This window comes from Camelus dromedarius, chromosome 3 (assembly GCF_036321535.1).
Source record: "Camelus dromedarius isolate mCamDro1 chromosome 3, mCamDro1.pat, whole genome shotgun sequence".
Classification (NCBI taxonomy): Eukaryota; Metazoa; Chordata; class Mammalia; order Artiodactyla; family Camelidae; genus Camelus; species Camelus dromedarius.
The window spans coordinates 17,240,458-17,267,166 of NC_087438.1; the positions used below are offsets into that span (position 1 = coordinate 17,240,458).

The 26,709-nt window shown below is 35.8% G+C and overlaps 1 protein-coding gene and 1 long non-coding RNA gene across 2 annotated transcripts in view; one reads left to right on the forward strand and one right to left on the reverse strand.

Annotated features, from left to right (window-relative positions):
- Positions 1 to 559, forward strand: part of LOC135319456 (uncharacterized) — a 34,710-nt gene extending 34,151 nt beyond the window's left edge. Inside the window, exon 4 of the long non-coding RNA XR_010378061.1 lies at positions 140 to 559. This is a non-coding gene — a long non-coding RNA (uncharacterized LOC135319456). The remainder of the gene's footprint in view (positions 1 to 139) is intronic.
- LOC105098671 (cadherin-10) overlaps positions 1 to 26,709 on the reverse strand; it is a 105,220-nt gene that overhangs the window by 22,026 nt on the left and 56,485 nt on the right. Inside the window, exons 2-6 of the mRNA XM_064479723.1 lie at positions 25,211 to 25,505; positions 23,560 to 23,679; positions 22,968 to 23,135; positions 1,991 to 2,178; positions 152 to 405 (exon numbers count right to left, since the gene is read on the reverse strand). Of these exons, the coding sequence (XP_064335793.1) occupies positions 152 to 405; positions 1,991 to 2,178; positions 22,968 to 23,135; positions 23,560 to 23,679; positions 25,211 to 25,505 (1,025 nt within the window). The remainder of the gene's footprint in view (positions 1 to 151; positions 406 to 1,990; positions 2,179 to 22,967; positions 23,136 to 23,559; positions 23,680 to 25,210; positions 25,506 to 26,709) is intronic.

The following is a 26,709-nucleotide window of genomic DNA, read 5'->3' on the forward strand; positions in this document are numbered from 1 at the left end:
CTATAAACACTTGTGCTCACCAAATTTATGTGCACCGTACGGAGACACTCTCTTATCTTTCAGTGCATTTAAGTGCTTTAAATAGAATTTCATGATCTCTATGTTTACTTCAATTCCCCTTTCTTTTCTTCTTAAACAGAAGCATAATTACCTGATGGGGCTAGAAGTCGAATCTGGGTCCCTTGCCATCACGGTACCAATGATTGTGCCCACTTCAATATCCTCGTGAACCTCGAACAGATAGGAGGATCTGCTGAAAACGGGAGGCTCGTCCACATCTTCGATAGAGATTTTCACAATTGTCGTGTCTTTAAATGGTCCTAGGTAATAAAAGCGCGGATCCACGTGGGTATTTTCTGCTTCTACCTTCAGAGTGTAAAGCCTTCGGCTTTCGTAGTCAAGTGGCTGTATTAAAAATAAGTAAGTAAATAAATCATCAAATTAGATTGGATTAGAGGGTCCTTCCAAGTTACAGTATGATTTTTAAAGCCTAGCTGAGTTCTGTCAAGTTGTTCATTAACTGTAAATCACTAAAAGTAATAAAAATACATAATCTTTACATATCATATAGAACTTACTTTTTACTTTTTATATACTTAAAATGTAATATTCCAGAACATAAGAAGATGAAGTTTTAAATGTCAGAAAAATTGAAAAGGGTATTAAGACCTGTCTCCTACAGAGGTAACTCATTGTAAAACATGGGCTGGTGAATTGTGTGTGTGTGCGTGTGTGTGTATGTGTGTGTGTGTGCGCTGCGGTATTGGCTACTGTAAAGTTTTTCTAAGCAAAGAATCAGTTATCATTTAAAATTTATGTTGTGATATTTCCATCCAGTTTAATCGGCTGGCTCATGGCACTACAGAAACCTGATGAAGTTTTGAAGACTAATATAAAACTTTCAGCAGTTATATGAAACACTGAATATAAGAAAAGCCTTGGATAAAGAGAAAAAATTTGAGAGCTGATTGATAATTAGATTACATTATGAAACAAAAAGGAACTGAAATATTGAATTGGTCACTCTATACTGGTCACTATTCATTTGAAAAACAATTGGTGGGGAAGGGAACTAGCTCAGTGGTGGAGTGCATGCTTAGCACGCACAAGGCCCTGGGTTCAAATCCCAGGACCTCCATTAAAACAAACGAACAAGCAAACAAACATAAAAACAATGGATTGTGTACCATGGGCTTTGCAGTAGAATCTGAGGATAGTTTTGTGATTAGCATGTGGTTATTTTATGCAAATAGAGTGTTCAGGACATTTCACTAGGACCTATGCCTTATTTTTTCTTATAATGATGGTACTGAGTCTACAATAAAAAACTAGTTACCTTCGAATTGTATCACTGAGCATATGTTAGGAGTAAAGTTTAATTTATGGAGCAGAAGGGAAAATGTGAACAATGAAATTACCTTCCCATCCATGCTGTCTCTTTTTATTAGCAACTCTAATTATTGCTTCATACATCTGGATAGATGGCATGCTACTTTTTATGCCTCCAACTGTGAAGATCTATGGCTATTACTAGTTATTAACTATTTTTTTTAAGAAAACAATGTTAATGAAGGGCTTTTATTAACATGGCTCAGAAATACAATCACACATATATTAACTTGCTTTTTAAATTTTATAAAATCTCAGGTTTCATGTTTCAATCAGCAAAAACACTAGACCAAATGTCTAAGGAGAGGTGGAAGGTATAGCTCAGTGATAGTGTGTGCTTAGCATGCACAAGGTCCTGAGTTCAATCCCCAGTACCTCCGTTAAAAGATAAACAAACAAACCAATTGCCTCCCTCCCTCCAAAAAAAAAAAGAAAAGAAAAATTTTTAAATGTCTAAGGAGATCTTTGGCTTTATGTGCCTCCTATATGTGCATTTACATGAGAGTTATATTTCTTAATGGACAATGCATGAGTGGGTAATACTGATGGAAATCTCCACTTTCTAAACAGCCAGATCAGTATTTCTGCTGGTGTTTTGTACCTTTTTCACAGTTATGATGCCTTCCTGTGTGTCCTTCTCCGTTATGATGTCAAACATATCAGTCCCATCGCCATCAATAATTCGGTATTCTACTTCAGCATTTTTCCCAGTGTCAGCATCAGTCGCTTTTACACTTCCAATGGCTGTGCCAACAGGGGACGACTCCAGAACTCGAAGATGGATGGTGTCTGCAAAGAATAAAGAAAAGAAGAGGGAGAGAGAGAGATTTCTCAACAGAGGATTCAAAGGGAAAATGTGTATTAGAGAATATTATATATCTTTGACTCTACATTAGATGTTGACTAATTAATAAGTTGAATATGTGTAATATGGATAAGATAAAGTCTAGGAACAGAACAAGTGAACATGTGGGGGATTTGGACTGTGCATAGTATGAATAGCGAGTACCAACCCCTAACTGTATTAGGAATTCTGGTTTTAAAATGAGTATGTTGTCTTTTTTTTTTTCATTTGCACAGATAACTAGAGATTAGCTTTGAGTGCAGATATGCACCTGCCTGTGTTTATACAGTCACAACAAATCACAGAATACAAGGTGAATATTTACGCATTGCAGTGAATATATTTTTATTGTTTTCCCTTTGTTATTTTTGGTTATTTGCTAATCAGTTTATTTCAACTGCAGGGCAGCACATTACAAAATTCCATGCAATCAGACACAGTGGGGAGAAATCCTACTTCAGTGTGTGACAGGGAAACAAAGGATAGTCTAAATACAAAGTTGCTCTTCACAGCGTCAGTGTAAAAAACACTAAGTTAAACACTAAAATAATTCCATTTGCAGCAACATGGCTGGACCTGGAGATCGTCATTCTAAGCGAAATAGGTCAGAGAAAGAAAAATACCATATGATATTACTTATACGTGGAACAACAACGACAACAAAAAAGACACACATGAACGTATTTACAAAACAGAAACTGACTCACAGAATAGAAAATAAACTTATGGTTACCAGGGCAAAGGGGATGGGAAGGAATAAATTGGGAGTTTGAGATTTGCAGATGCCAACTATTATATGTAGGATAGATAAACAACAAATTTCTACTGCATCGCACAGGGCGCTGTATTCAATATCTTGTAGTAACCTAAAATGAAAAAGAATCTGCAAAGGAACATACGTATGTATATGTATGACTGAAACATTATGCTGTACACCAGAAATTGACACAACACTCTAAACTGACTGTACTTCAATTAAAAAAAAAAAAAAAGTTAAAAAAAACACTAAGTTCTGACAAATCCCCTTCCATTCCAGAGGAAAACAAGGATTTCTCTAAGCCCCAGTGCACCTAGCTGTGCTTCCAGCATGAGCAACCTCTACTGCTAATGAGATTCATGTTTCAGCACCTGATCGTAAACCACATGTCACTGACAGATTAATCGACCTGAAGCACACTTCTGATTAGAGCACCTTCTTGCTCATAAACCTTAAGTCATTCTCCTTAATACACATACTTAAGTCTAGACCTCTTAGCCAGTCATGCTCTTGCCAGAGTACATCTTTCCTAATGTGTGTTTTCCTTTAGTCACTTCCAGGAAAGATTTGTACCAAACTGGACTTTCCAAAGTCTTTCTTGTCAAAAATTCATTTCCTACATCTCTCTATACATTCTTTACATCTTATTTCTCTCACATAAAATTCTTCCCCCACTACCCTCAAATAATCATAACACAATTTACCAAATTGGAGAAAATGGCTCTATCATGGGCCGAGTGTTCAAGGGGTAACAGCCCTCAAAATTCCTATGTTGGGCCCCCAGCCCCAACTCAGTACCTCAGAAAGTGTCTATACTAAAAGACAGAGTCTTTAGAGAGGTAATTATGGCTAAATGAAAATATCAGGGCGATCCCTAGTCTTACGTGACTAGTGTCCTAAAAAAGAGACTTAGACACAGGCAGGCACAGAGGAAAGCCCATGGGAAGACAAGAAGATGGCCATCTATGAGCCAAAGAAAGGCCTCAGAAGAATCCACTTTGCTCTCGGACTTCCAGTTTCCAGAACTGTGAGAAAATTAATTTCTATTGTTTAGACCACCTAGCCTGTGGGACCTCGTTACGGCCACCCTAATTAACTAGTCCAGGCACCTTTTCTGCTCTGTTTGAAGTCATTTCCCAGGAGACAGCATTAAGACTGAGTTTCCACCACACTCCAATTAGTCCCTTAATGTGTACTTTTTCATTCCTTTTCTACATTTTTCTCTACCAATCCACACTACTGAAAGCAACTCTCCGTTCATTCCTTGGCTACTGTCTGTCTTATTGGCTCTCTTTGCCTTTGCTGTTTCTCCTAGAAACATCTATTTCTGGCTATTCAGACAACACTCTCGCTTACTTCCTTCAGGTAACTGCTCAACTCTGCAAACGCTTTCAGCAAAAACCGTACTGAAAATAACCTTATTGAAAATACCACTCCCAGGCACTCTGCATACCACTTGCCACTGCCAGGCATTCTATTATTTACTTGTTTATTTGTATGCACCGTGAAGATGTTACACAGAACAGAGATGACTTTGTAGTTTTTTCACCATCATAATCCCGTTGTATTTTTTGGAGTATAGTAGCTACTACACACTTACTTGTATTTTGGATAACCAAGAAACACCCTAACTCATCTACCAACTCCTACACTTGGCCAAATCCAATCAAATCTAAGATACTCTCAGTACACACTGCAACCGTATTGCCTCTTTGAAAACAGTAATTTTATCAGTAATCACTCAGAGCTTCAGAACTCTTCGGTAGTTCCATTTGTATTTAAAATAAAGCATACATAGGCTGGCGCTGCAGAGACTGGCTCCTCTTCCCTCTCATTCTCCCCCTTCACTAATAATCTCCATAACACTGGTCTCCTTTAGGTTTTTCCAATATGCTTTTCCTACTTCAGCTTGATACACTTTTCCTCTTTATGAAAGACAAAACATCATCAACTCTAGCCTACTTAGTTAAAAAATTTTTCTTTAAAGTTTAAATAACAGTAAGTCATTACCTTTTAACATGTAACTGATTTTTTTTTTTTTTTTTGCCTTTTTTGGTCCAACTTTTTTGTTTTTTGGTGAGGGGGTTGTTTGTTTGTTTATTTGTTTTAATGGAGATGCTGGGGATTGAACCCAAGGCCTTGTGCATGCTAAGCACACACTCTACCACTGAGCTATACCCTCCCTCACTGGTCTTTGTTTTAGATATAAGATATCTGTACCCTTCAAGAGGAATTTAGAGTTCTATGATTTATAATATTAGTATTTAAAGTTTTTCAGTATAAAAGAAAACCTGTAGTATAATATAATAAAAATATCCAAAAAGAAACGTAATATTAGAACTGATTATACAAATCTTTATTTATTAATTTATACTTGTAAAGTATCTGTACATTTTTTTAAATCATAGTCACTAAAAAAGGCCTAGAATTCCATTCCACCAGAATATAACAAAACCTGAATGCCCAAACACTGGTCACTAATACAGTGCTTTTCTATAATATAAACTACGTCTTTTTTGGAGATTTGCTGTTTCTAAGTCTGAGGAATGGAAAGGTAAGCGAGGTTAGGATCCCTTGAGACAGAAATTAAGTGAGATATCAGAGATTATTGTGGTCATAGAAAAATGCAAAGAAACCAATCAGCTTGCTTCTTCTGTTCAGCATTTAAAACATTTGAACATTGATAAGTCAATAATTATTTAGCTGATTAAAACACATTAAATCAGATTAGGTTTCTGGCAATGCAAATTAGATCATTTAGTTCAACTTTCTAGCTGGAAATCAATACTTATGGATCACAGAGACAGAAGTATACATTGGAATGTATCAAAAAAGTATGAGCTCCAAACTGAAGAAAAATGAGAACTTAGAGAAGTAAGTAAAAGCTGAAGCCCCTTTTCAGTCTGAGGATATGTGACATTTTCACAAAACTGATCTTTAATTTGACGGCCCCTTGAAGCATGGAGAATAATATCAAAGCCCAGATTATCCACAGGGTAGTTACACACCAGTGAATAGTTTCCACAATAATCTAGGACTAGTAAGTGCTTTGCATTCTATGGAAGGGTGATCAAGGCACCCTTCATAACATTTACATTCACCTTGGGGGTTCAGATGACCCTGGAGAGCTGTATTTTTACAGACATAGGCAGCTTTAACTGCTAGGGGAGAAAGATGATGCTGTGGCATCCACAACAGGTGGGGTGAAGGATCACAGGGCAGTCTACAGTGCCTTCAGGGACACTGTGTATATGGACGAGAAAACCACTGAGATAATGCTACTGAGAGGACCCTGCTTCTCCGCCTCCCTTCATACCTTTCTCCCTCAAGTGCCTTTTGCAAAAGTGTGAGACATTAATAGCCCTGGAAATATGTATCACAGCTCAATAAAAATACAGTCGTAAATACTTGGCTCATAAAGCCACAAAGGAAGGAAAATAGTGGAGTCAGGTGTCATAGGTAAAGAGCAACATGCACATGCCTGCTGGGGTGTATGCACACACGCATACACACACATATATACATGCACACGTGCATATGTACATATGTGTATATAAATACATATGGATCCATAAGAAAAGAGAAATAAGCTAGTAGAAAATAATTAGTCGAGGATGTAAATGGAAAACAATTTACAGGAGAAGAAACAAGAAAGGCAACTAGAGAGAGACACTGGATCTTAATCAAACAAATGCAAATTAAGATTAAAAAACATGATATGATATCATTTTACACCTACTAAATTAACAAAAATAAAGCCTGAGAAAACCAAGTGTTAAAAGTGGTCCAAAAAGAACTATTTATGCAGAGCTGATGGGTGTTAAATTTGGCACAATGACTTTGGGAAATGTGTTAGTGTCCTAGTGTTGCTATAACAAAGTACCAAAATCAGGGAGGCTTAAAACAATAGAAGTTTATTCTCTTACAGTTTTGAAGGCTGGAAGTCTGAAATCTAGGTCTCTGGCAGGGCCATTCTCTCCTTGAAAGCTTTAGAGAAGATCTTTCTTTGCCTTTTCTAGCTTAGTGTTTGCCAACAATCTTGGCGTTCCTTGACTTGTAGATGCATCGCGGCAGTTACATGACCATCTTCTCCCTGTATGCTCACCTTGTCTTCCCTCCATGTGGCCAAATTTCCCCTTTTATAAAGGTCACCAGTCATATCGGAAAAGGGCCTCAACCCTAATCAACTCCTTTAAACTTGATCACTTCTGTAAAGACCCTATTTCCATTTAAGGTAAATTCTGTAATACTGTGGATTTGGCCTCAAAAATATATTTTTAGAGGACACAATTCAACCCATAACATGATTATATGATGTGACGTTAACTATTAGCATAAGTAAAATCCAGCAATGTGCACAGGGAGCATAGTTGCAGAAATGCCCTACAGAATTATTGTTAGAAAAATTTTTAAAAAAAGAGGAAGAGAACCCAAATGTAAAGAGAATAGGTAACTAAACTGTTACATTATCACACATCCCAGTACAACACAAAAGTGAAAACTATGAGCTGTAGTTAACATTGGAAAAATTATGGATGAATTTTAGTTGTATCATATTAAGTGGAAAAAAGCAAATTTCAGAAAATTATATATAGTGTGATACTATTTTTATAAACCATAAACAACAAGAAAAACTTAATAATAATGTGTTTAGGAATAGATTAGTATTATATATATATTTATACATGTGAATAATCTTTCTCAAATATATATATGTACAAAATTCAAGGATCATGCAGTGAATGCAATTATTTTTAAAGTCCTTGTAATGCTTTTAAAGTGGTGCTACTGATATTCTCTTATAGTTATTACATCCTCCATGAAAATACAGAATAAACAAACAAACCCAAATACGCCATAAATAATTGTCAAAGTAAGCATCACTTAAAAGTGTTAGTGTTCTTGGCTCTTAACAGAAGTAAACATCTTCTTTTTAAAATTCAACATCAAATGTCACAAATTTCAATGATTATAACTTTAAAAATATATATAATAACAACAAAAGGAAACATAAGTGAGTGTCAGCAGGAAAAAACAAAAACAAAAACAAAAAACACTGAAAAGCAACCATAAAATAAAATTCAAAAGCAAAAAACAAAACAAATGAAACACTTTAGATGAATCCTATCAACAAAGCTACTAATGTGGAGTCATCACATGAAGAATATTAAAAATATATTCAATGTGTTTTAAGGAGTAAAAGTTGTAAGATTTTTTAACTAGAGAATAGCTATAAAAAGTGGCTAGCTATATTGTTATGAAGCCAAATATAATGAATAGATATTAATAATATAATAGTAGAAGCTAAAACAGTTAAAAATAGTGGCTGAGTTAAACAGGAAATTAAAATCACCAAAGGACAGAATTACGGAGCTAGAGGACAAATAGAAGGAAATACACTCAATTAAAAATTAATATATAATTGTGAGATTGGAAAAAAAGAAAAGACATGGCATGGATCAAAATGTCAATGGACTTGTCAAGGTAACCCCTGATCCTAGAAAGATATCGAGCAATGTCATCAAAATTTGCTGACAAAGTTATTTTGAACCTTGAATGTTCACTATAACTACCGTATTAATCAAGTAGGATAGCCCAACAAAGATAGTTTTAGACTCAGCAAATTTCTTTCCCTTTGGGCCTTTTAAAAGAACCTAATAAAGAATGTATTCCAGGAAAAGAAGGGGCTAAATCAAGATATAGGATTATATGAGATCTAGAGACCTATATATCCAAGTTACAAAAGTGAAAAAGAAATGCCTGGAATGGCAGATTTTCCCGAGATACAGAGATTAACAAGCTCATGCTGGAAGGGGGAGACTGAGGAATCTAGGTTTGCAACTCTGAACGTTGCCAAAATGAAGCTGAGTGCTGTAAGGGTTTCCCACTAACAAATTCTGAACAGCTGTACACACAGCACATCTAAAGCACAAACCCGTAACATCTTGGGAAATACAACTTTACTAAAGAGGATCTTTAATATTCAATAGTTGAAATCATTACATGGGAAATAAAATGTCTAGAGTTCTTCCTCTTAGACTTCTGCGAACCAGTGTATGCTCATTTATAAATTTTTGGACTGAAGATCAAACTTTTACGGGTAATGGCATAGCACTTTGATAACTGCATTTTGAAAATTATAGAGTTTTTTTTTTAATGACAGTTAAAAAATTCTTAGATATATTTAGTGCTTCAGTGAGAATGCTGCTGGGACAGAAAGACAGAGAGGAAGGCTGAGAATGGTGGATGTAAAATAAATTTCATAATACGTTTAAATTTGCTAAGATAACCGATAGAGAAATTTTTAAAGTGTTATAAGTATATTGGGGGAGAATAGATTGAGGTGCTACTAAGGTCCATTTCCATGAATCATGAAAAGAATTCAAGAGGTATTATTTAAAAATATCTTAAAAATAACAAGAAGAAGATAATACTTAGAGAATTGCAGCTTAACCTAGATGAACTAAAAAGAGTAACACTTTAAAGTTGTTTTCGGTGATGATTAGAGCTATGGGTGAGGAGGAATGGAATGGGTGGCTTATTTCCCACTTTAAAAATTATCTGTAAATTGAATACTTTGATGCAAATTATTTTAAAAAATTGAACAGAAAATTGTCCTGATAATATGAGAGATTATCAGGTCACGGTAAAAAGTTTCTGTATCATGGATCTTTTAACAGAGAGAGAGAGAACAAAAGAAAAAAAAATGTTTTTTTGTTTCATTAATTTTACTGTCACATAGATTTCACTGAGCATTGTCTCTGGGAATTTGCTCTCCCACTTTTTATTTTTAGCTTGAACTTTTTTTTTTTTTTTTTTTTTTTGAGATTGCTTGTATTTTTAGGTATATGCTTAGATTCTAAGGGTCTGTCTGCTTTGAACTTGTCATTATAGCTCTGGTCAGGGATCCAAAATCATTTATCACTTCATTTCATTTCTTGGTTGCTGCAAAGATTATCTCTATCACCAAGTTTATCTCATTTGGATGAGAGTAAGCACTATCCATGTTAATTTTCAGTACTTTTTGAGGGTTAGCAAGGCAGTGATCATGCTCCACTGGTTCATATTATAATAAGCCCAAGTTATTTTATATATGAGACACACGCACAGGAGGTGAGTTGTCAATGTGTATATACATGCACGTATTTATTTTTCCCTGAAACACTAATGTAAATGTTTTCAAGGAGTTCCACACTCTCCAGAAAAGCAATGATTAAAATTGAGCTCATTCATCAAAATAGCAGAGATGTTGTTCTTCTGTTGAATAATTCAGCTAGCTATACTATAAAGATATGTATGTTGTAGACACACAGAGAACACACACATTCATGATCGTTTTGATTCTATGGCAGCTTTAGTTCTTAGTTCTTTCAACAGATATTTATTCAGTGCCCAAGATCCAGAATTGGATAATCCTTTCTCTGGATTTAGGTTTATGCTCAGAAACCTATTTGGGGACAAGATTTACTGGGTCTATTTCGAAGTTTAAAAAGTGCTTTTCTATATTTTAAAGGTGTGAAAGGGCTATTCATTCATACTTTACAATTTATTTCCAAGACTAGTCTGTTGAGCACAAGTATCTTAGTTTGTCAAGCAAACTGAAGTTGCTTTAATTAAAAGCCTGCAAGGTGTTTACCATCTAGGGGAGCAGCAGGAGGGGATTCACAGAGGAGACAGGCTGTACTGCACACTGACAAAGGCACAGGAGCACCTGTCACCCATCGTACGTTTCCTGTTTCCTCAAAGACATCTATTTGCATGCTCCATATTTTTTATCTTAGAGTTGATGAAGCTTTAATTATGTGGTGAGCTTTCCTATCAATTCCAATTTATAGTCGTTTTAAATTCATTCCCAGGTGTCACATTGAATCATCTGCTTCTCTTTTAATGTTTAGGGTAGATAAATATTTCTTCCTTCCTGGTGAGTAGGTTCTGAGTTTGGTTATCAACTTAAGCACAAAGGCATGAATGTGAGGAGGAGATGAGGAATTGCCATTTCTGTATCACCTGTGCAAAGTTATATTTAAAAATCTAAATGTAATTTTGCAAAGAGGACACCCTAAAGACTGGGCAAAAGATAAGGCTACTTAAATAAGTGTACTTTGAGACTCTTATCAACAACCTCACATAAAGTTTCATTATTAAATATTTTAAACAATTTTGATGTATTTCTGTTTTGTTTTGTTTTGTTTTGGATTCAAACTAAATATTCTAGGTCACTTGTTCTACCAAAAATTTGATCAAAAGGACCTTTGTATTTGAATATTAAAAACACTGCAGATTTGTGTACTGGAATTAGAAATAATTGACAGCTCAAGGTAAGGCATATGATAGGCAAAGTAAGAGAGGTGACAGGGTGACGGTGACTTCCTCAGGAACAGCAAAACAGATGCCAGAAAACAAACGGAAGAGCAAGGAGGGTAAACACAGGTCTGGAAGCTTGGCAACAAATAGCTGCCATTTTGTTTTGTTGATAAAAAACAATAAGGCTCAAAGAGAGAGAATTTGACTTTTTTCCTTTTTTCCCTGCCCTTGTTTCTGTTTTCACATTTACATTAAGAACTCTCAACTTTTACAGAGTTGTTATAAAAAAAAAGCACCACATTCGTGAATCAACAAAATAATTTAACATTAGTTTTTTTATTTGCTTTGTGTATAATCTTATTGTAAAATCTCTACGCGGTATAATAATCTCAAACAATACTTGCTTTAAGAAAAATGACACAATTATGCACGTTTATAAACCATTCCATTGTATAATGTTTAAAAGACATTTTTTAATGAGCTTAACAGGAAGAAATTAAAAACAAGATAAAGCTCCTCAGAGGGAACTGCAGAGTAGTTAAGGAAATTATGCAATGCTAAGTGGGCATTTAGGAGAAAGAGGAGGAGAGCTGAAAGTCACACCAGAGACTGACAAAGGATTGAGGCTTTGAAATTGAAGACTCTCACCAAAGGAAAGGCGGAAACCTAAATCTGTTAGCACTGGAGACATGATCACCAACTTAGCTTTGGGCATTTAAGTTAAATTAGAGCAAAACAAGATGCTGCAAGATGTCTGTTTCCTATTCATGTCGCTGAAGAAAGCAGCAAAACGAAGCTGTTAGTGAAGTTGCCATTGAGTCCCAGAGACTGGGGAATCCATCTTGATTCATTTCTTTGAAATTGTCTCCAAGTTAATTGGCATCAATAGATACAGCAATGTGTAGGGACATAAAAGGTGTATAGAATTGGGGGAAGCTAGGATAACCTGAAACGACTCATTCATAAACATATTACATTGTATCAGGTACTCAGTCTCTTTGCAATGTGTCTCAACTGAAATTGTAGGCTTACTAAAAACTCTGTAACAGCGACTTAACTGAGTCTAAACATATTTGCACAGCCACACTTGTCCCTATTTATTTATATCAATACGTACTCAGGGGTATTTTTCCAAGTGTGTTCTAGAGGATGCCACAGTACAGAGGGACTCTGACTCCCATTATGAAAAATGCTAAGTAGTTTAGTCTAAGGCAACTTTCCACAGGAAGGACTGGAGAGCTCCAAGGGGATTTCTGTACAATTTCCACACACGCGTATTTCTCTTAGAGAATAATGTATATTATCACACTTGGAAATTGCACACTTCCTAGTTATGTTACTCTAAACAGTTCACCTCGCTGAGATCACATGTGTCCGTTTCCACTTGCATGTCATGTGTGTACCTCAGATCAACATGTTCACTATTAGGTATTTAAAACCCACTAGCTTTCTGCAGGCATCTTAATTCAAAATGTTTAAATCAACAGAAATCCCTGTCTCTCTCTTCAAACAGGCTCTCGGGTAGAAAACTAGAAAGTATCTTTTGCTCTCCTTTCTCCCTCAAACCTTTTATCGACCTAATTACTGAGCCCTGCGGATCACGCACTTAAATAGATCTCAGATCCCGCCTCTCCTCAGATGTAGCTCAGGCTCCTATTGACTCTTGAGCATCCGACTCAAGCAGTGTGCAGCGTCGCTGCAGGAATAATTACATAAAATGAAGAACTGTGCCTGGCACTCTCCTAAAGAATGCCCCTTAGATAATGTACGTGACTTTTTATTTTTGTATCCCATCCTTTTCAGGATGCTGATTCTGTTACATTTCCATTCTTATCTCTCACAGCCCCTGCTTCAAACCTTGGGATCCAGCCACACCAAATCACCACATGTCCCCAAATGCCACCTGTGTTCATCCTGTCCTCCCTGACAAAAACGCTCTCCCCCTCAGTGCCCCTCCTCCTGCCTGGAAAACGTGTACAGAATTTTCTCTTTCCTGATCCCCTGATATCTAAAGAGTTCATCATTTTATGATTTGGACTTCAATTGACAATGATAGGATGAATGTTATTGTATCATTCTACATATGTATGTGTATATATATTCATATATGTGCATATATACTTAGATTTATGCAACCTATGGTACAGCCTATATCTACACAAAAGCAAGTAAAAGAGTGAAGGAGACTGTGTGAGAGAAACTACAGTGTCATAAATAAAGGTGTGTGTATGTGTGTTTGTGAGAGAGAGAGGGACTGTGTCTAATTTTCAAAATGCAAACCATTTATGGATGCATTCTGTCTCTTTATTTCTCCCTATAGGGTAATTAGTTTATTATTTCCTATCACACTTCTTGTCACAGAGCGGGGCTTCAATCAGTATTTAATAAAACAATGTATGCTTTAATAACAATCATTTTTGTAATTCTTACAAACTCTAGGTACTGGAGCCATAGGGGGAAATCCTATAAATATTTGAGGATATTTTGGTGGTCATGGTACAAATCGAGCTATATCTAACCTATATAAATTGTAGAACAGTGCTTTTGAATAGAAGAATATTCATTTTTTTTCTAGATAATAAAATAGGGGAAAAGAGGCATTTTTAATTTCATTCTCCTCTTTCTCTGGCTAAAGCATCTTCCTTGGGACAAATCTGCCTGTTGCTCTACTTAAAATGTGCTTGATAATTTTAAAATATGCAGATCAGCCCGGGGCCTACATTACCTTCGAATCCCCAGTAGAGGAGAGGTTGACTCTATTTACAAAGCGAAAATCAGCGCTTATTAAATCAAATCTCCCTTGCACCAGCCAGGGATCATGGTAGTCTCATAACTCACTGCAAGCACGTGTCTTAAATCCCTTTGTATATCATACCGACACTTCCTTGAAAGACCTTGTCTCATGCAACTTGTTTATTTATCCTCCAAGCAGTGAGGATCTTAGCAAAGCAGTCACTCCTGTTGGGTCCTTAGGTATCGCAAAAGCACTAACAAATAAAGGCTTGATTTTCCTGGGTTTGTATCAAAATGCATGGACATTTTAAGAATTCAGTATGTTCTACCTAAAGTTATACCCACATATAGGTACTGAATCAGTGAATTAACTAAAGATAAGATGCACCAGGAAAGATAAAGGAAGTCTCTGATATACCAATTTCTTTCTTGGTATAGTGGTTAGAAAGGTTCCTGAGTTATTGCACCTGGGCGCTCACCTAGCTGTTACTTCTTTTCCAGCTGTAGAACCGTGGGCAAGTGACTTAAGTTTCATATTTCCATTTTCTTTTGACTAATGAAACGGGTAAATAAATTTATTATGTTTATAATTATACAGATATGAAAATTAAATGAGTTAATTTGTATTACGTTTTATAGTGTTTAGTACATGCTGCAACACTGTGCCTGTTAGTATTATTTTTATACTGCTGTTTTATTTTATTTAAATGTAGGTAAACCAGACAATCCATATTTATGTAATTAAATGAGCTAAAGTCAGTAGCCAATAAAGGTGACACAATTAAAACGGACAAATATCGATATGAAATCTCTTCTAGGCTCTGAGTGGTTCTGGAATTGCATACTATTGCATCTGAACTGGCTGTATGTGTATATAATCTTTGAATAAAATCTGATGGTAAATACAAACTGTTGGCTTCAAAATAGTCAGGAAATTAGAGTCTCATTAAGTTTACCCGTACACCCACATGTCCCATCACCTATAACTTATCTTAAAAAAAAAAAAACCTTTCCTATAAGTGAGAAATTGTGTTAATTTTCAGAACTAATGATCAAATGGTAAATTATTGATTTTTATTACTATTCTCAATAATTCAAGACACAAATATACGAGGTGGCAATAAATTCACTGTTTTGCATGCACTTGGGATAGATCTATAAGCTTGCATAATAAATATATCAAATTCTCATAAATTTGGCATTGATTACCTATTTGCCTAATACTCTGAAACCTAAGAGGTCAAAGACAAATAAGCACAAATAAGACCATTACTTGAGCATATTATATTTTGTGTGCAGTTTGTAACTTTTACCTCTTCATAAACTCTCAGCTCAGCTATTACATAAATGTGCTTACCACTGGCTCCTGACTCCCACTGGTCCGTCTGAGCTCGTGCAGACACGTCTGTGACTCGGTGCTGAGCAGACCAGGGGCACGGTTCTGCGAGCCCTGGGTTTCTCTGCAGCCCATGCCCACCGCTAAGTAAAGTGAGAAATAACCTATTCTCTCTTTTCTTCCTTGTAACGCAACGTGTGGAAAAGCAGCTACATATGAGTAAGGAGCTGTGGTCTTCTTAAACTATGTTCTAGAATTGGCTCTTTTGTGGGCTGGAATTTTTGCCTGATCTCAGATGCTTATTTTCCTTCCTTCTTCTTGAGTCCTAGTGAAATACTGTCCCATCCAAATACCAGAGCCAAGTCGAAGGCACCAGCTGGTTGGCTGGAACCCTGACCATCTGCATAATGGCTTTTTCTCAAGGCCTGGACCTTCCTTGCTGCTGCCCATCCCTTCCTGTCTGATGTCTAATTTTCCTTTTGTCTTTCTTTCTTTTTTTTGGAATGGATTTGAGAGTCTTATTCTACAACATTCTCTGTTGCATTAAGGCAAAGATGCCGGGAGTATCTGCTGATCAGCTATCCCTAAATCGCTGACTCTGGTCTGAGATGAAAATCAGTCTCATACTATTTTCCCAGAGATGCTTTTAAAACAAAGGCCACGTGGGCACAAATCCCATTGTCCTGGGTGTTTATGCCAAGCCGGACAATAATCAGGTTCCAGCAGTTTAATTTTTTCACAGATCTTTTCCATGAGCCTATTTTGTTCTTCTGATTTTAGGGAAAGAAGGAAGTACATGGGGTAAAAGAAATTGAAACTTTCAGGCATGAATACCCGGGGGTTAGATTTTAGGTGGGGGAGTATAATGCTTGTCTATGTCAGCACAATGAAACACAGTAACATTCAAGGACCACAGAGCGCTTGAGTGCTCGCAGAGCAGGAACATTTGGTCTGGAGGCCTCACTTGTGGCAGTGTTCATTTGTTCATACAAGGGAAGTACATTCATTTTGTAGTGGTCGCTGAGGTTATAGGTCTTTCCAGGCTTAAGGCACTTTTATTTAATCTTGGGTTGGCCATGAATGAATGGCAGCATAGCATCAGAGCAAGAAAAACAGTAAGATTAGAAACATTGGACATAATGCTTGAGAAGGAAGAAGGAAGGCGAGGAAAGTCCATATATATGGAGAACTTTTGTATGTCACAGTTACTGTATTTTATATATGCCACTTATTTCTTAATTCTAACACTAAATGCAGGAACTGAGATCTAGAGAAGTTGCCTCCTTTTATGCATTTTCAACTTTTGAAATTATTCAGGCCTCCTCAGAGGAGCTCCCCTATCATCCTTCCTAAAACCCCACCCTGCCATCTTCTAGTCCTTTATCCTGTGTCCTTCATGTATGTGCTCCACAGTCAGACATCATCTGTGCAGGGGACCATCACTTACATTTCTACACCGTCAACGAGCAGCTCAGGTCCTTGGTTGGCCACTGTAGCCCCAGTTCCTACTTAGAGCCTGGGGTAAAGGAGGCTCTCAAAAATTATCTGCTGAACACCCTTAATCCAGGATTTGTTTCCAACTATTACAACATATTCCTTTTCTATTTTATTTCCTTGTTCACTTCAGCTTCTTAAAGTGCAGGCATTATTTCTCTTATCCTCTTCCTGCCTTTTTTTTAATTCCTCAGTTTACTACCCTTCAGCTTCTCGGAAATGATTTCTACTAAAACCAATCGAGAAAGATCATCCACTATTACCCCCCATTATGTAAATTCCAATAGCTGCTATTCAACACTCATTTCATCTGACTTCTTCAAAGCAATTGTCATTTTTGTCCTTTCTGTTCTTTGTTATTCTGGTTTTCTAAGCATTATCAAGTTACAAAAATAGACAGAAAATAGAAAATACAGAAAAGCAAACATTACAGTCATCTATTATTTCATCACTAATGATTATCCTCACCACCTCTTTGAAGCACATCCTTTACTGTTTGCTTTTTTATCTTCACAGAATTTTCCCTTTCATAAAGGGGTAATTTGGCTAACTTTCAACTTCATGAATTCTCCTTCTTTTCCTAATCTTATGGCTTGTAGCAGTTTAAGAAAGGATTTAGATCAAGGGATACATCCTCCAAAATATCTTCCACTGTAAAGGATGCACTCAACCCCCCTCCCCCATATTTGGAAAAGTTCTCCTTCTTCTGCACACCTGCTACATTCCGTACATCGGTCCTATCACACTCATCATTTCATACTGAAATATTCTCTCCCCTGCTAGACAGTAAGCCACTTGTATTCAGGAGTCAAGACTTCTTAATCTTCATGTGCTTAAATGCAAACACAGTGCCTATCACTGGAAGGTGAGCAACAGATTTTTTTTCTACACTAATTGTTTTAAAAATTAAATTAAATCACTTGAAAGAACCCAGGATTCTGAAATAATTTCAACAGTTTTGGTAGTGAAAATGCAATTTAGTATCTGAAGCAAAAGAACCTAAAATATTTTTGGAACTCAGTTTTCAGGTGCAAAAACCTTCTAATCCATTGTCTCTCTTTTAGAATCACACTAAGGTACACATGTTCTATTAATGTTCATGTGTTTATATACCTCAAAAACCACAAGACCATAATGATCACTTAGATCAGGCACACAGTTATGAGTTTGCTCATTGCAATAATAATTCACCATCGTCAATGTTCCTGTGAGTGTTGGGCTCTCTGATCTAATCTCCCTCCAACCTCCTCGTCATTTGGTATGATTCAACCATGCTGGTCTTCTTTTCTTGACATTCAACTTCCATTCAACACCGTTCAACTTCCAAACTTCCAACTCAGGGTTTCCCTCATGCTGTTACCTATGCTTGAAGGACTTTCCCATCTATCTGTATGGCTGGGTCTATTCCATCTTGCAGTGTTTGGATGAAATATCACCTGTTCAGCAAGACCTTCCCTTATCCTCCCCCTTGGAACAGTCATGTTCCTCTTTTTATCTAGAACTGAGCCAATACCTTATCTGTATAGTGTTTTTTTCTTACGTATATTTTGCCTCCCCTGCTTTAATGAAAGATCATGGGGACAAAAAACATGTAATTTTTTTTTGCAATATTCATATATCTTGATTTAAAAATAGTGTTTGGCACAATGCTGTTCTCAGATATTTTAGATAAATGAATTTCTGATTTCACTTGAACAGATCATCACATAATATCAAAGTTTCTCAGCCTGGCCATGGATGACATTTCAGGTCAGGTAATTCTTTGTCATGTGAATCACAGGGATGTTTAGAAGTGTTCTGAGCTTATACCCACTAGATGCCAGTAGTACCCACCAGTTGAGACAAACGGACATGTCTTAAGACATCGCTAAATGTCCTCTGGGGAACAGAACTGTCCCTGATCGAGAATGGCTGTTGTGGATCCACACAATAAAATAAGCTAAACAATGAAGGAGGATATGTGGGTTTTCATCTGTCTGTGTCCCTTCCAAATGACTGAGATTTTTATCTTCCAGAGATGGACCATAGTGGGAAATGTTGAATTTGGATCAATCTGCATGAAAGTTTTAAGTTTTGACCCTACTTTTGGAACACTGAATAACAATAATAACAGAGCAGTACTTGCACAGATCAATATTATTGAGCACATAAATACACTAGTGCCAGCCACTGAGTTAAGTGCTTCATGTACCTCAAACTATTTAGTCTTACATCACTCCCTGGAGTATGGACTGCCATCCAGTCGTACGGAGTGGCACTGAAATGGTAGCTTTCCGTTAAGAGGTCAGTTTAATTGACCAAGGTGAAAAAGCTACTGAGTGAAGAAGACAGCATTGGGGCTCATGAGGATGCCTCCACAGTCTGCTCCTGAGCTGTCCCATATGGTGGCCACTAGCCAAGCCTCTAATTCTCATGCAGTTATTGACTGGAAATGTCATTAGTCTGACTTGAGCCTTGAAATAACTGGAAAATACTTGATGAAAGAGGATGTTTCAAAGAATTACGGGAAAGAAGAATGTAAAACATCTAAATAAATTTTATACTGACAATATGTTTAAAGGATAATATTGGGTTAAACTATGTGATTAAAATAAATGTCTCCTGCTTATTTTAATTTTTTAATATGGCTGATAGAAAATTTAAAATTACACCTGTAGCACATATTTTTGGCTTACATTTTGTTTCTACTAGGCAGCACTGGTTTGTTCTCTCTACTATTTCCACTCTGAACTTCCTTTACTTCTTCTCTATATTGGGCATAATAATAATAACAAAGAGTCTATAGAGGTTGGTTGTGAGTTTCAATAATGTGTTACACATGAAAGTCTTCATCAGCTGTGGAACTCTCTTCAAACCTTGTCTATTTATGAAATGATATGAGAAATTAAAAACTAGTTTTCTGCATGTTAGATGACTTAGACTATCAAGTAACATCTTAATTGCCAGGACTGAGTGTTCCCAACAGTAAGAAATGATTGCAAATATTCACAGCAGAAAAGATAATTGAGAAAATTAAAATCCATAAATTATGTTTCCATCTATAATTAAAAAATAACGAGACAAGATACAGGATGCTCTAAAATTTCTCTTAACGTATTGTGTTGCACATCTGGAGTTGGACATGGATTTCAAACCACCTCTGCCATTACTTGCAGTTTGGCCTCAACATCTATAACTCTCGTTTTCTCATTTGTAGAATGGAAATCATACTACGGACCTTGATGAGTTGTTGTGGTAAAATAAAGTAGGCCAATAAATAACTTGGTACAGGGTGGGATAAAAATGTCATTAAGAAATTTGTTTCCATTATTATTATCATTATTTTATTATTATTATTACTGTTATTATGTCAGGCTTGTGTAATGTACCTACCAGATCTCAACCACAAATTCTGTCTTAACAAAAGAAAAGAAAATAGGGAATGAGTTAATAAAGGTGTTATAATAGAAAAAAAATGATAGAAAGAATTTTCATCGGATATTATCATCTTTTAAATGTAGATTTTCCCATTTAATTAGAGTCTATTAATTTGCTTATTGAATGCATAATTTTTAAATGGACTGTATTTTTTTGGTTTCATATTCTTTTTCATTATAGGTTACTACAAGATATTGAATGTAGTTCCCTGTGCTATACAGAAGAAACTTGTTGTATACCTATTTTATACATATTAGTTAGTATCTGCAAATCTCAAACTCCCAATTTATCCCTTTCCATCCCCTTTCTCCTCTGGTAACCATAAATTTGTTTCCTATGCCTGTTAGTTTGTTTCTGTCTTGTAAATAAGTTCATTCATAATTTTTTTTTTTATGTTCCACATATTAGTGATATCATGTGGTATTTTTCTCTCTCTTTCTGGCTTACTTCACTTAGAATGATGATCTCCAGGTCCATGCATGCTACTGCAAATGGCATTATTTTATATTTTTATGGTTGAGTAGTATTCCATTGTATAAATATACCACATCTTCTTTATCCAGTCATCTGTCAGTGGACATTTAGGTTGTTTCCATGTCTTGGCTATTGTATATAGTGCTGCTATGAACGTTGGGGTGAATGTACTTTTTGAATTAGAGTTTCCGCCAGATATACGTCCAGGAGTGAGATTGCTGAATCATATGGTAAGTCTATTTTTAGTTTTTTGAGGAATATCTATACTATTCTCCATAATGGCTGCACCAAACTACATTCCCACCAACAGTATAGGAGAGTTCCCCTTTCTCCACACCCTCTCTAGCATTTATCGTTCGTGAAATTTTTAATGATGACCATTCTGACTGGTGTGAGGTGATACCTCATTGTAGTTTTGATTTGCATTTCTCTGATAATTAGTGATATTGAGCATTTTTTCATGTGCCTGTTGGCCATTTGTATGTCTTCATTGGAGAATTGCTTGTTTAGGTCTTCTGCCTGTTTTTGGATTGGGCTGTTTTTGTTGTTGTTGCTGTTGTTGTTGTTACTAAGCTATATGAGCTGTTCATATATTTTAGAAATGAAGCCCTTGTCAAGGACTGTATTTTGGACACATGTGTATATATGCTCTTGAGAATTTAAACTGTAATAATCCTCTTAATGGTCATTTATTACTTATGAAATACATTGTTTCACAAATACTTTTGCTTATTGTGACTATGCAATTAGTTTTTGTTTCTTCTCCTGGATTTGCAGATTCATGCTAAGAGGTGGTCAGGAATACATATAAAATGTGAAATTTAAATTTTATTTCACTAGGCATGTCTTTAGCCCTGTTTTAATAGAACTATACAGATTTATTCTTGATTTACTTTTCCCAGACAATGCTAAAGGCAACATGAAGCTGAAACCTGATTATTTGAATACAGCATAAGCAAACACCCTTCTCTCTGGATTTTAGACCGAGCACCAAAATAACAATCCTGAAGGGCCTATACCTTAAATATCTGACAAAAAATCATCACAAATACATAAACTTATGATTAATCTGCTCAAGAGTATTTTCTCTGAATTTTATAATCTTTCCACACACATGATTTTAAACAATTCAATTAAAATCACACCCTATTAATAATCAAAGTTAGATTAAACTAGTATAAGAAAAGAAGTGAATGCTTTTAAAGAGTCACAATAATACAGTGAATTCTTAGACCATAATTCCTTCTGTGTAATAGTCTTTACCGGAAAGACATAAATATCATAAAAAAATTGCTTTTTACCTTTTAATACTTTATCACAAAGTTATTTAAGGCAGAAAACAAACTAAAATTGGGAGATCAATTTAGAAGTTAATATGCAGCAAATGTTAAAAATTAAAGACATAGATCATACTAAAGACTGTGTTTTATGCCACATTTCCTAACAACATGAAATTCCATTTTGAAATAAAGGCTCTTTTAGATTAGCAGGAAATTGGCTGGGTCTTGGCAGTAAGTTCATTGAGACCTAATACCATCCTCTCTAGCTGCATGTCTGCTAAATTCATATTAAAAAAGGAGACTAAATAAATGTAATGTCATAAACTAATGATTCCTAATGACCTATTCTGAGAATGTGAAGGATTCATTCTAAAACACACAATAAATCTATAAACCAGGAATACAAAATCTTTTAGTATGATTGCCATTCCAACACAGATATTACATACAAGACCGACAGTGATATTAAATAGTAGTCTGACAGTCTGTAAGGTTCCCCCTATGTAGTTCTTTCTGGCCAAGTCCTTTATAATATGACAAATCAGATATTTTACTGAAAAATTTTACTCAAATTAGAATCCTCATTAAATTCTAAGCAGAAATAAGTAGAAATTTAGCTTAGTTAAAAAAAATTATTTCCTTTGCTAACTGAAAGAATTCTTAGATGACTATCCTAGGTGTAGCGTATATACCTATATGGAGAGGTTCTGTGGTCATAGATCCCTCTGTCGCTGAATGAACTATGTCTGAAATAGAAAAGTTTTCTCTTTTAACAACAGTGAATTCATCGGTCTTTATATCCCTTTTCCCCATTCTTGTAACACATTTTGATCTGTTTTAAATTAAATGAATGGCAATTGCTTTTTTCTCCATTTCTTTTTTTTTCTTTTTTAACTCTAAAGCTTTTGCCCTGCAGAAAGACCATTAAAGGCAGCTTACTCTGGGGGAAACGCGGTGGATTGTCATTGACGTCTGTCAGCGTGATGTTCACCGTGGTGGTCCCCGACAAGCCTCCCATCTGGCCGCCCATGTCTTTGGCCTGGATTACTACTTGGTACTGCTCCCTGTTCTCTCGGTTCATGTTTGGTAAAGCGGTCCTGATGATACCTTGAAGAAGACGTAAAACCTTTATTATGCTCATTAAAAAATCTCCACTACTAATTGATTAAGCACAAATTGTATATCTAAAGTAGTGATTTTTGAAAGACAAAATGTTTTTCATATTACTTTTTATAATCTAGAAATTGTAAAAATGATTTGATGTAAATATTTTACAATTTGTGCTGTTTTTCTATTTCCTAAAAAATATCGTATGTATGGTCTAGGGACCTACATCCAGATGTAAAAATATAAAAGCAGATATATTTCCATTAGCTCCCTCAATCAACCAACTTTGAGTTCTTTAATCTTTCACTGGGCATCATTAGTCTTCTGGAGTATTCATGTTAGAGTTTTGTCATTATTGTCCCACTTTTTTTAACTTATAAAGATCATAAAGACTATTAATAAACACTGATTCATGATTCCTGACCTGTTTCAGGCTCCACAGAGAAATATGGCTGCCCTTGAAGTATGCTGTAAATGACTCTGGCGCTGTTCCCATAGGAAGGGTCATCGGCATCTGTAGCTGTGACTTGCACCACAGAAGTACCTGAAGTATCCAAATTCAGCTTAGTTCTGCACAGTACCAGAAGGAGGAGCAAAAGCACTGGTTTTCATGGAAGACTTGAATGATTTTTGGCTTTAATAATGACCTCTTACAGAAACATTTATGTATAATTTAAATGAAAATCATATATGTAGAGTTATTATAGGTAAACTTTGAATTCAGCAACTTATTTTATTTGGCCAATAGGTGTATTTTTATGCATGCTATAGATAATGCTACAGTGTATCTGATTATCATCAGTGCAGTCACTTTACAAACCCTCAGGTTTGATGTTTAAACTCATTTTCACATAATAGATTTGTTTCGTGTAAAGGGCATATCTAATCACAAAGGAGTAAGTAGGCTCTCCTTTCCCCTCTCCACTAATTAACTATAAAAATAATTAACATCTGCTCTAGAATACAATTTTATGAATAGATTAAATTCTAAATTTAGAAACAATCCAAGATGATCCCATGTCCCATGAACTATTAAAAGCTATTTAATAAAGTTCAAAATATATAAAAGGGCTTTATATTAAGGTGACTGCCAAAAGTCTTTGGGATTTAGTGAAGTAAATATTAAATAACAATCCCAGAACAATGCTTTTGAGAAACACAGTTGAAAATTTGCTATTATAACTGCTACAAGGGAGAAATGTATCAGAATTTTTTCGTCCGTTTATACTTCTCCCACTTTCGAGAAATGAATCTATTCTACTAAATCCAAAAGCATATCTCTAAAAGTGTTATCACTGTTCTCAATGTTTAATTTTCCATGGTTCTCTATTTAACGAAAAAAATGAAAGCAGTCTTAACTTTCTTTGCCTGCAATTACAATTTCTATTTATTTACATTGAAAAGGGAATTCTATTTTCTCAAATGTTATACTTCTAGTTTCTTCATGCTTTCTTTTTTGCAGCTTCTGCAATCGAACTGTAATTCTGTATCAGTTTATGATTAGCTGTTGATTTCAACTGGTTTATTTGAATAAGAGATTTATATCAGCAGAGTTTTATATATAATGATTATAATGAAAGGATGTTTTAAAATATTTAATATGAAGTAATTAGAAAATCTAATTCATTTCATTGTTCATATTGTCTATATAATTCAGACAAACTCCTTTGGCAGATTATGATTAGATTGTATATATGACTCTATATAACATTTATGGTATTCTAAGTGTACTTATAATATATTTAGAGTCACAGTTTTACACAGCTGTGCTCCAAATCCATGTGACAATAATTTGTATTTCCATAGGTTTCTACTGAAGTTCAATGGTATATTTTGGGATTTTTGAAGAAAGTGTCTACTTACTGTATTGTAAAAATGTACAAATCCAAAGGAAGTGAAAAATGCATTAATCTTTTTTTCTGACTCATTTGTAATTCACAAAATGAAATATATACTCTGAGCAGGTAATCAAATTTCAATAAATGATTTCAATAATTGATCATATTTTAAATATTTCTTAATAATTATTTTTTATACATTTTGAATACAGTCATAAACGTTGTAAGTGAACTTACCTACGACAGACATTTCCGGAACACTTGCTGTATAAATTTCCTCTGGGAACGTTGGTTCATTGTCATTGATATCGTGGATTTTGATCACAAATTCAGACTCTGGTTCTACTGGCCTCAAAGTTCTTCTGTTAATAGCTTGTGCACGTAGGGTATAAAAGGCCTTTTCTTCCCTATCAATTCTTCTTGTGGCATGAATGTCACCTGTTTTTTCATCAATAATAAAAAGAGTACCAGCTCCATCTCCAGATAAAATATATTTGAGGGATCCATCTCCTTTATCTTGGTCTGAATGAAGCTAGGGGAAATAAAAAAGCACGTCCATGATAACGTCTAAAGGTACACAATGCGGAAGGAACTCAAAGAAGGTCTCCCAAGACCCATCATTGAATAATGGGGTCAGTTATCTTAGTTCTTGAAATGACAGCTCAGTAAGGATGATCCTGCTCGTCCATGTACTTTAAACAATAGGCCTAGCTTTTTACCAGTGTGACTTTTATTCTAAGTAGAAAAAAAGTAATAAAATAAACCAACACAGCTCTTTGCTTTGCTTTGCTTTGCTTTGCTTGGTGAATAACCATTTCCGTAAGCAAACAGCTCCTGACAAAGATATAAGTCATCAGTCTTGATATTGGATGTAAACATCGCTTCTCTCATCTCTTTCTGTGAGTGGAAGATTCTTTTACTCTCATATTATGCATTTATCTCTCCTATAAACTTATCCTCGGCTGTATTTCTGGAATATGTGAGATCCTAAGAACTGTAAGACAAGCAAAGTTGTGTGAGACATGGCCTCTATGTCAGAAGCCCAATCAATCATTCTTCGATTCATACATAAGACAGCAACTGCCCCACAGGTATTTGTGGGGCTCAGAACAAGAGAATGAATATGTCTATATAATGCCTGTCTATATATTTTAAAGATATAAATCAGTTAAACTATAAATATAATATGCTCTATCTAGCCTCCTACCTTGTCAAACTGATTCTGTTAACAATTGTAAATGACAAGTTCTGTGAAGACACAAGACAACGCAGGGCAAGCCTGTCTCCCGCCTCCTTGCCTGTGCCCACAACACGAATCTTCCAGCATCAAACCATAACGTCAGAGAGCTTTGCATACATTCGTGTGGACATCTCAGCCTAGTGCACACCCCATGCCAGTGCTAATGCTTGTCCAGGAGCCCATGTGTCATAGGCAAATGCCATCTACAGTCGCCCCATGGTATCTGCAGGCATTTGTTCCAGGACCCTGAGGAATACCACAACCCGAGGATGCTTGATTCTCTTACATAAAATGGCGTTGGGCGGGCGGCCCCCAGTATCCATGAGTTCAGTACCTGTGGATTCATCCAGCCCTGGATTGTGCACTATACTTACCATCTGAGGCTGCATCTGCAGATGTGGAGCCCACAGATATGGAGGCCTGACGGTATATCATTTTTTAACAGATGCCCACTTGGCCAGCCCTCAGGATTAGGGGTGCATGCAACAATGGTGAA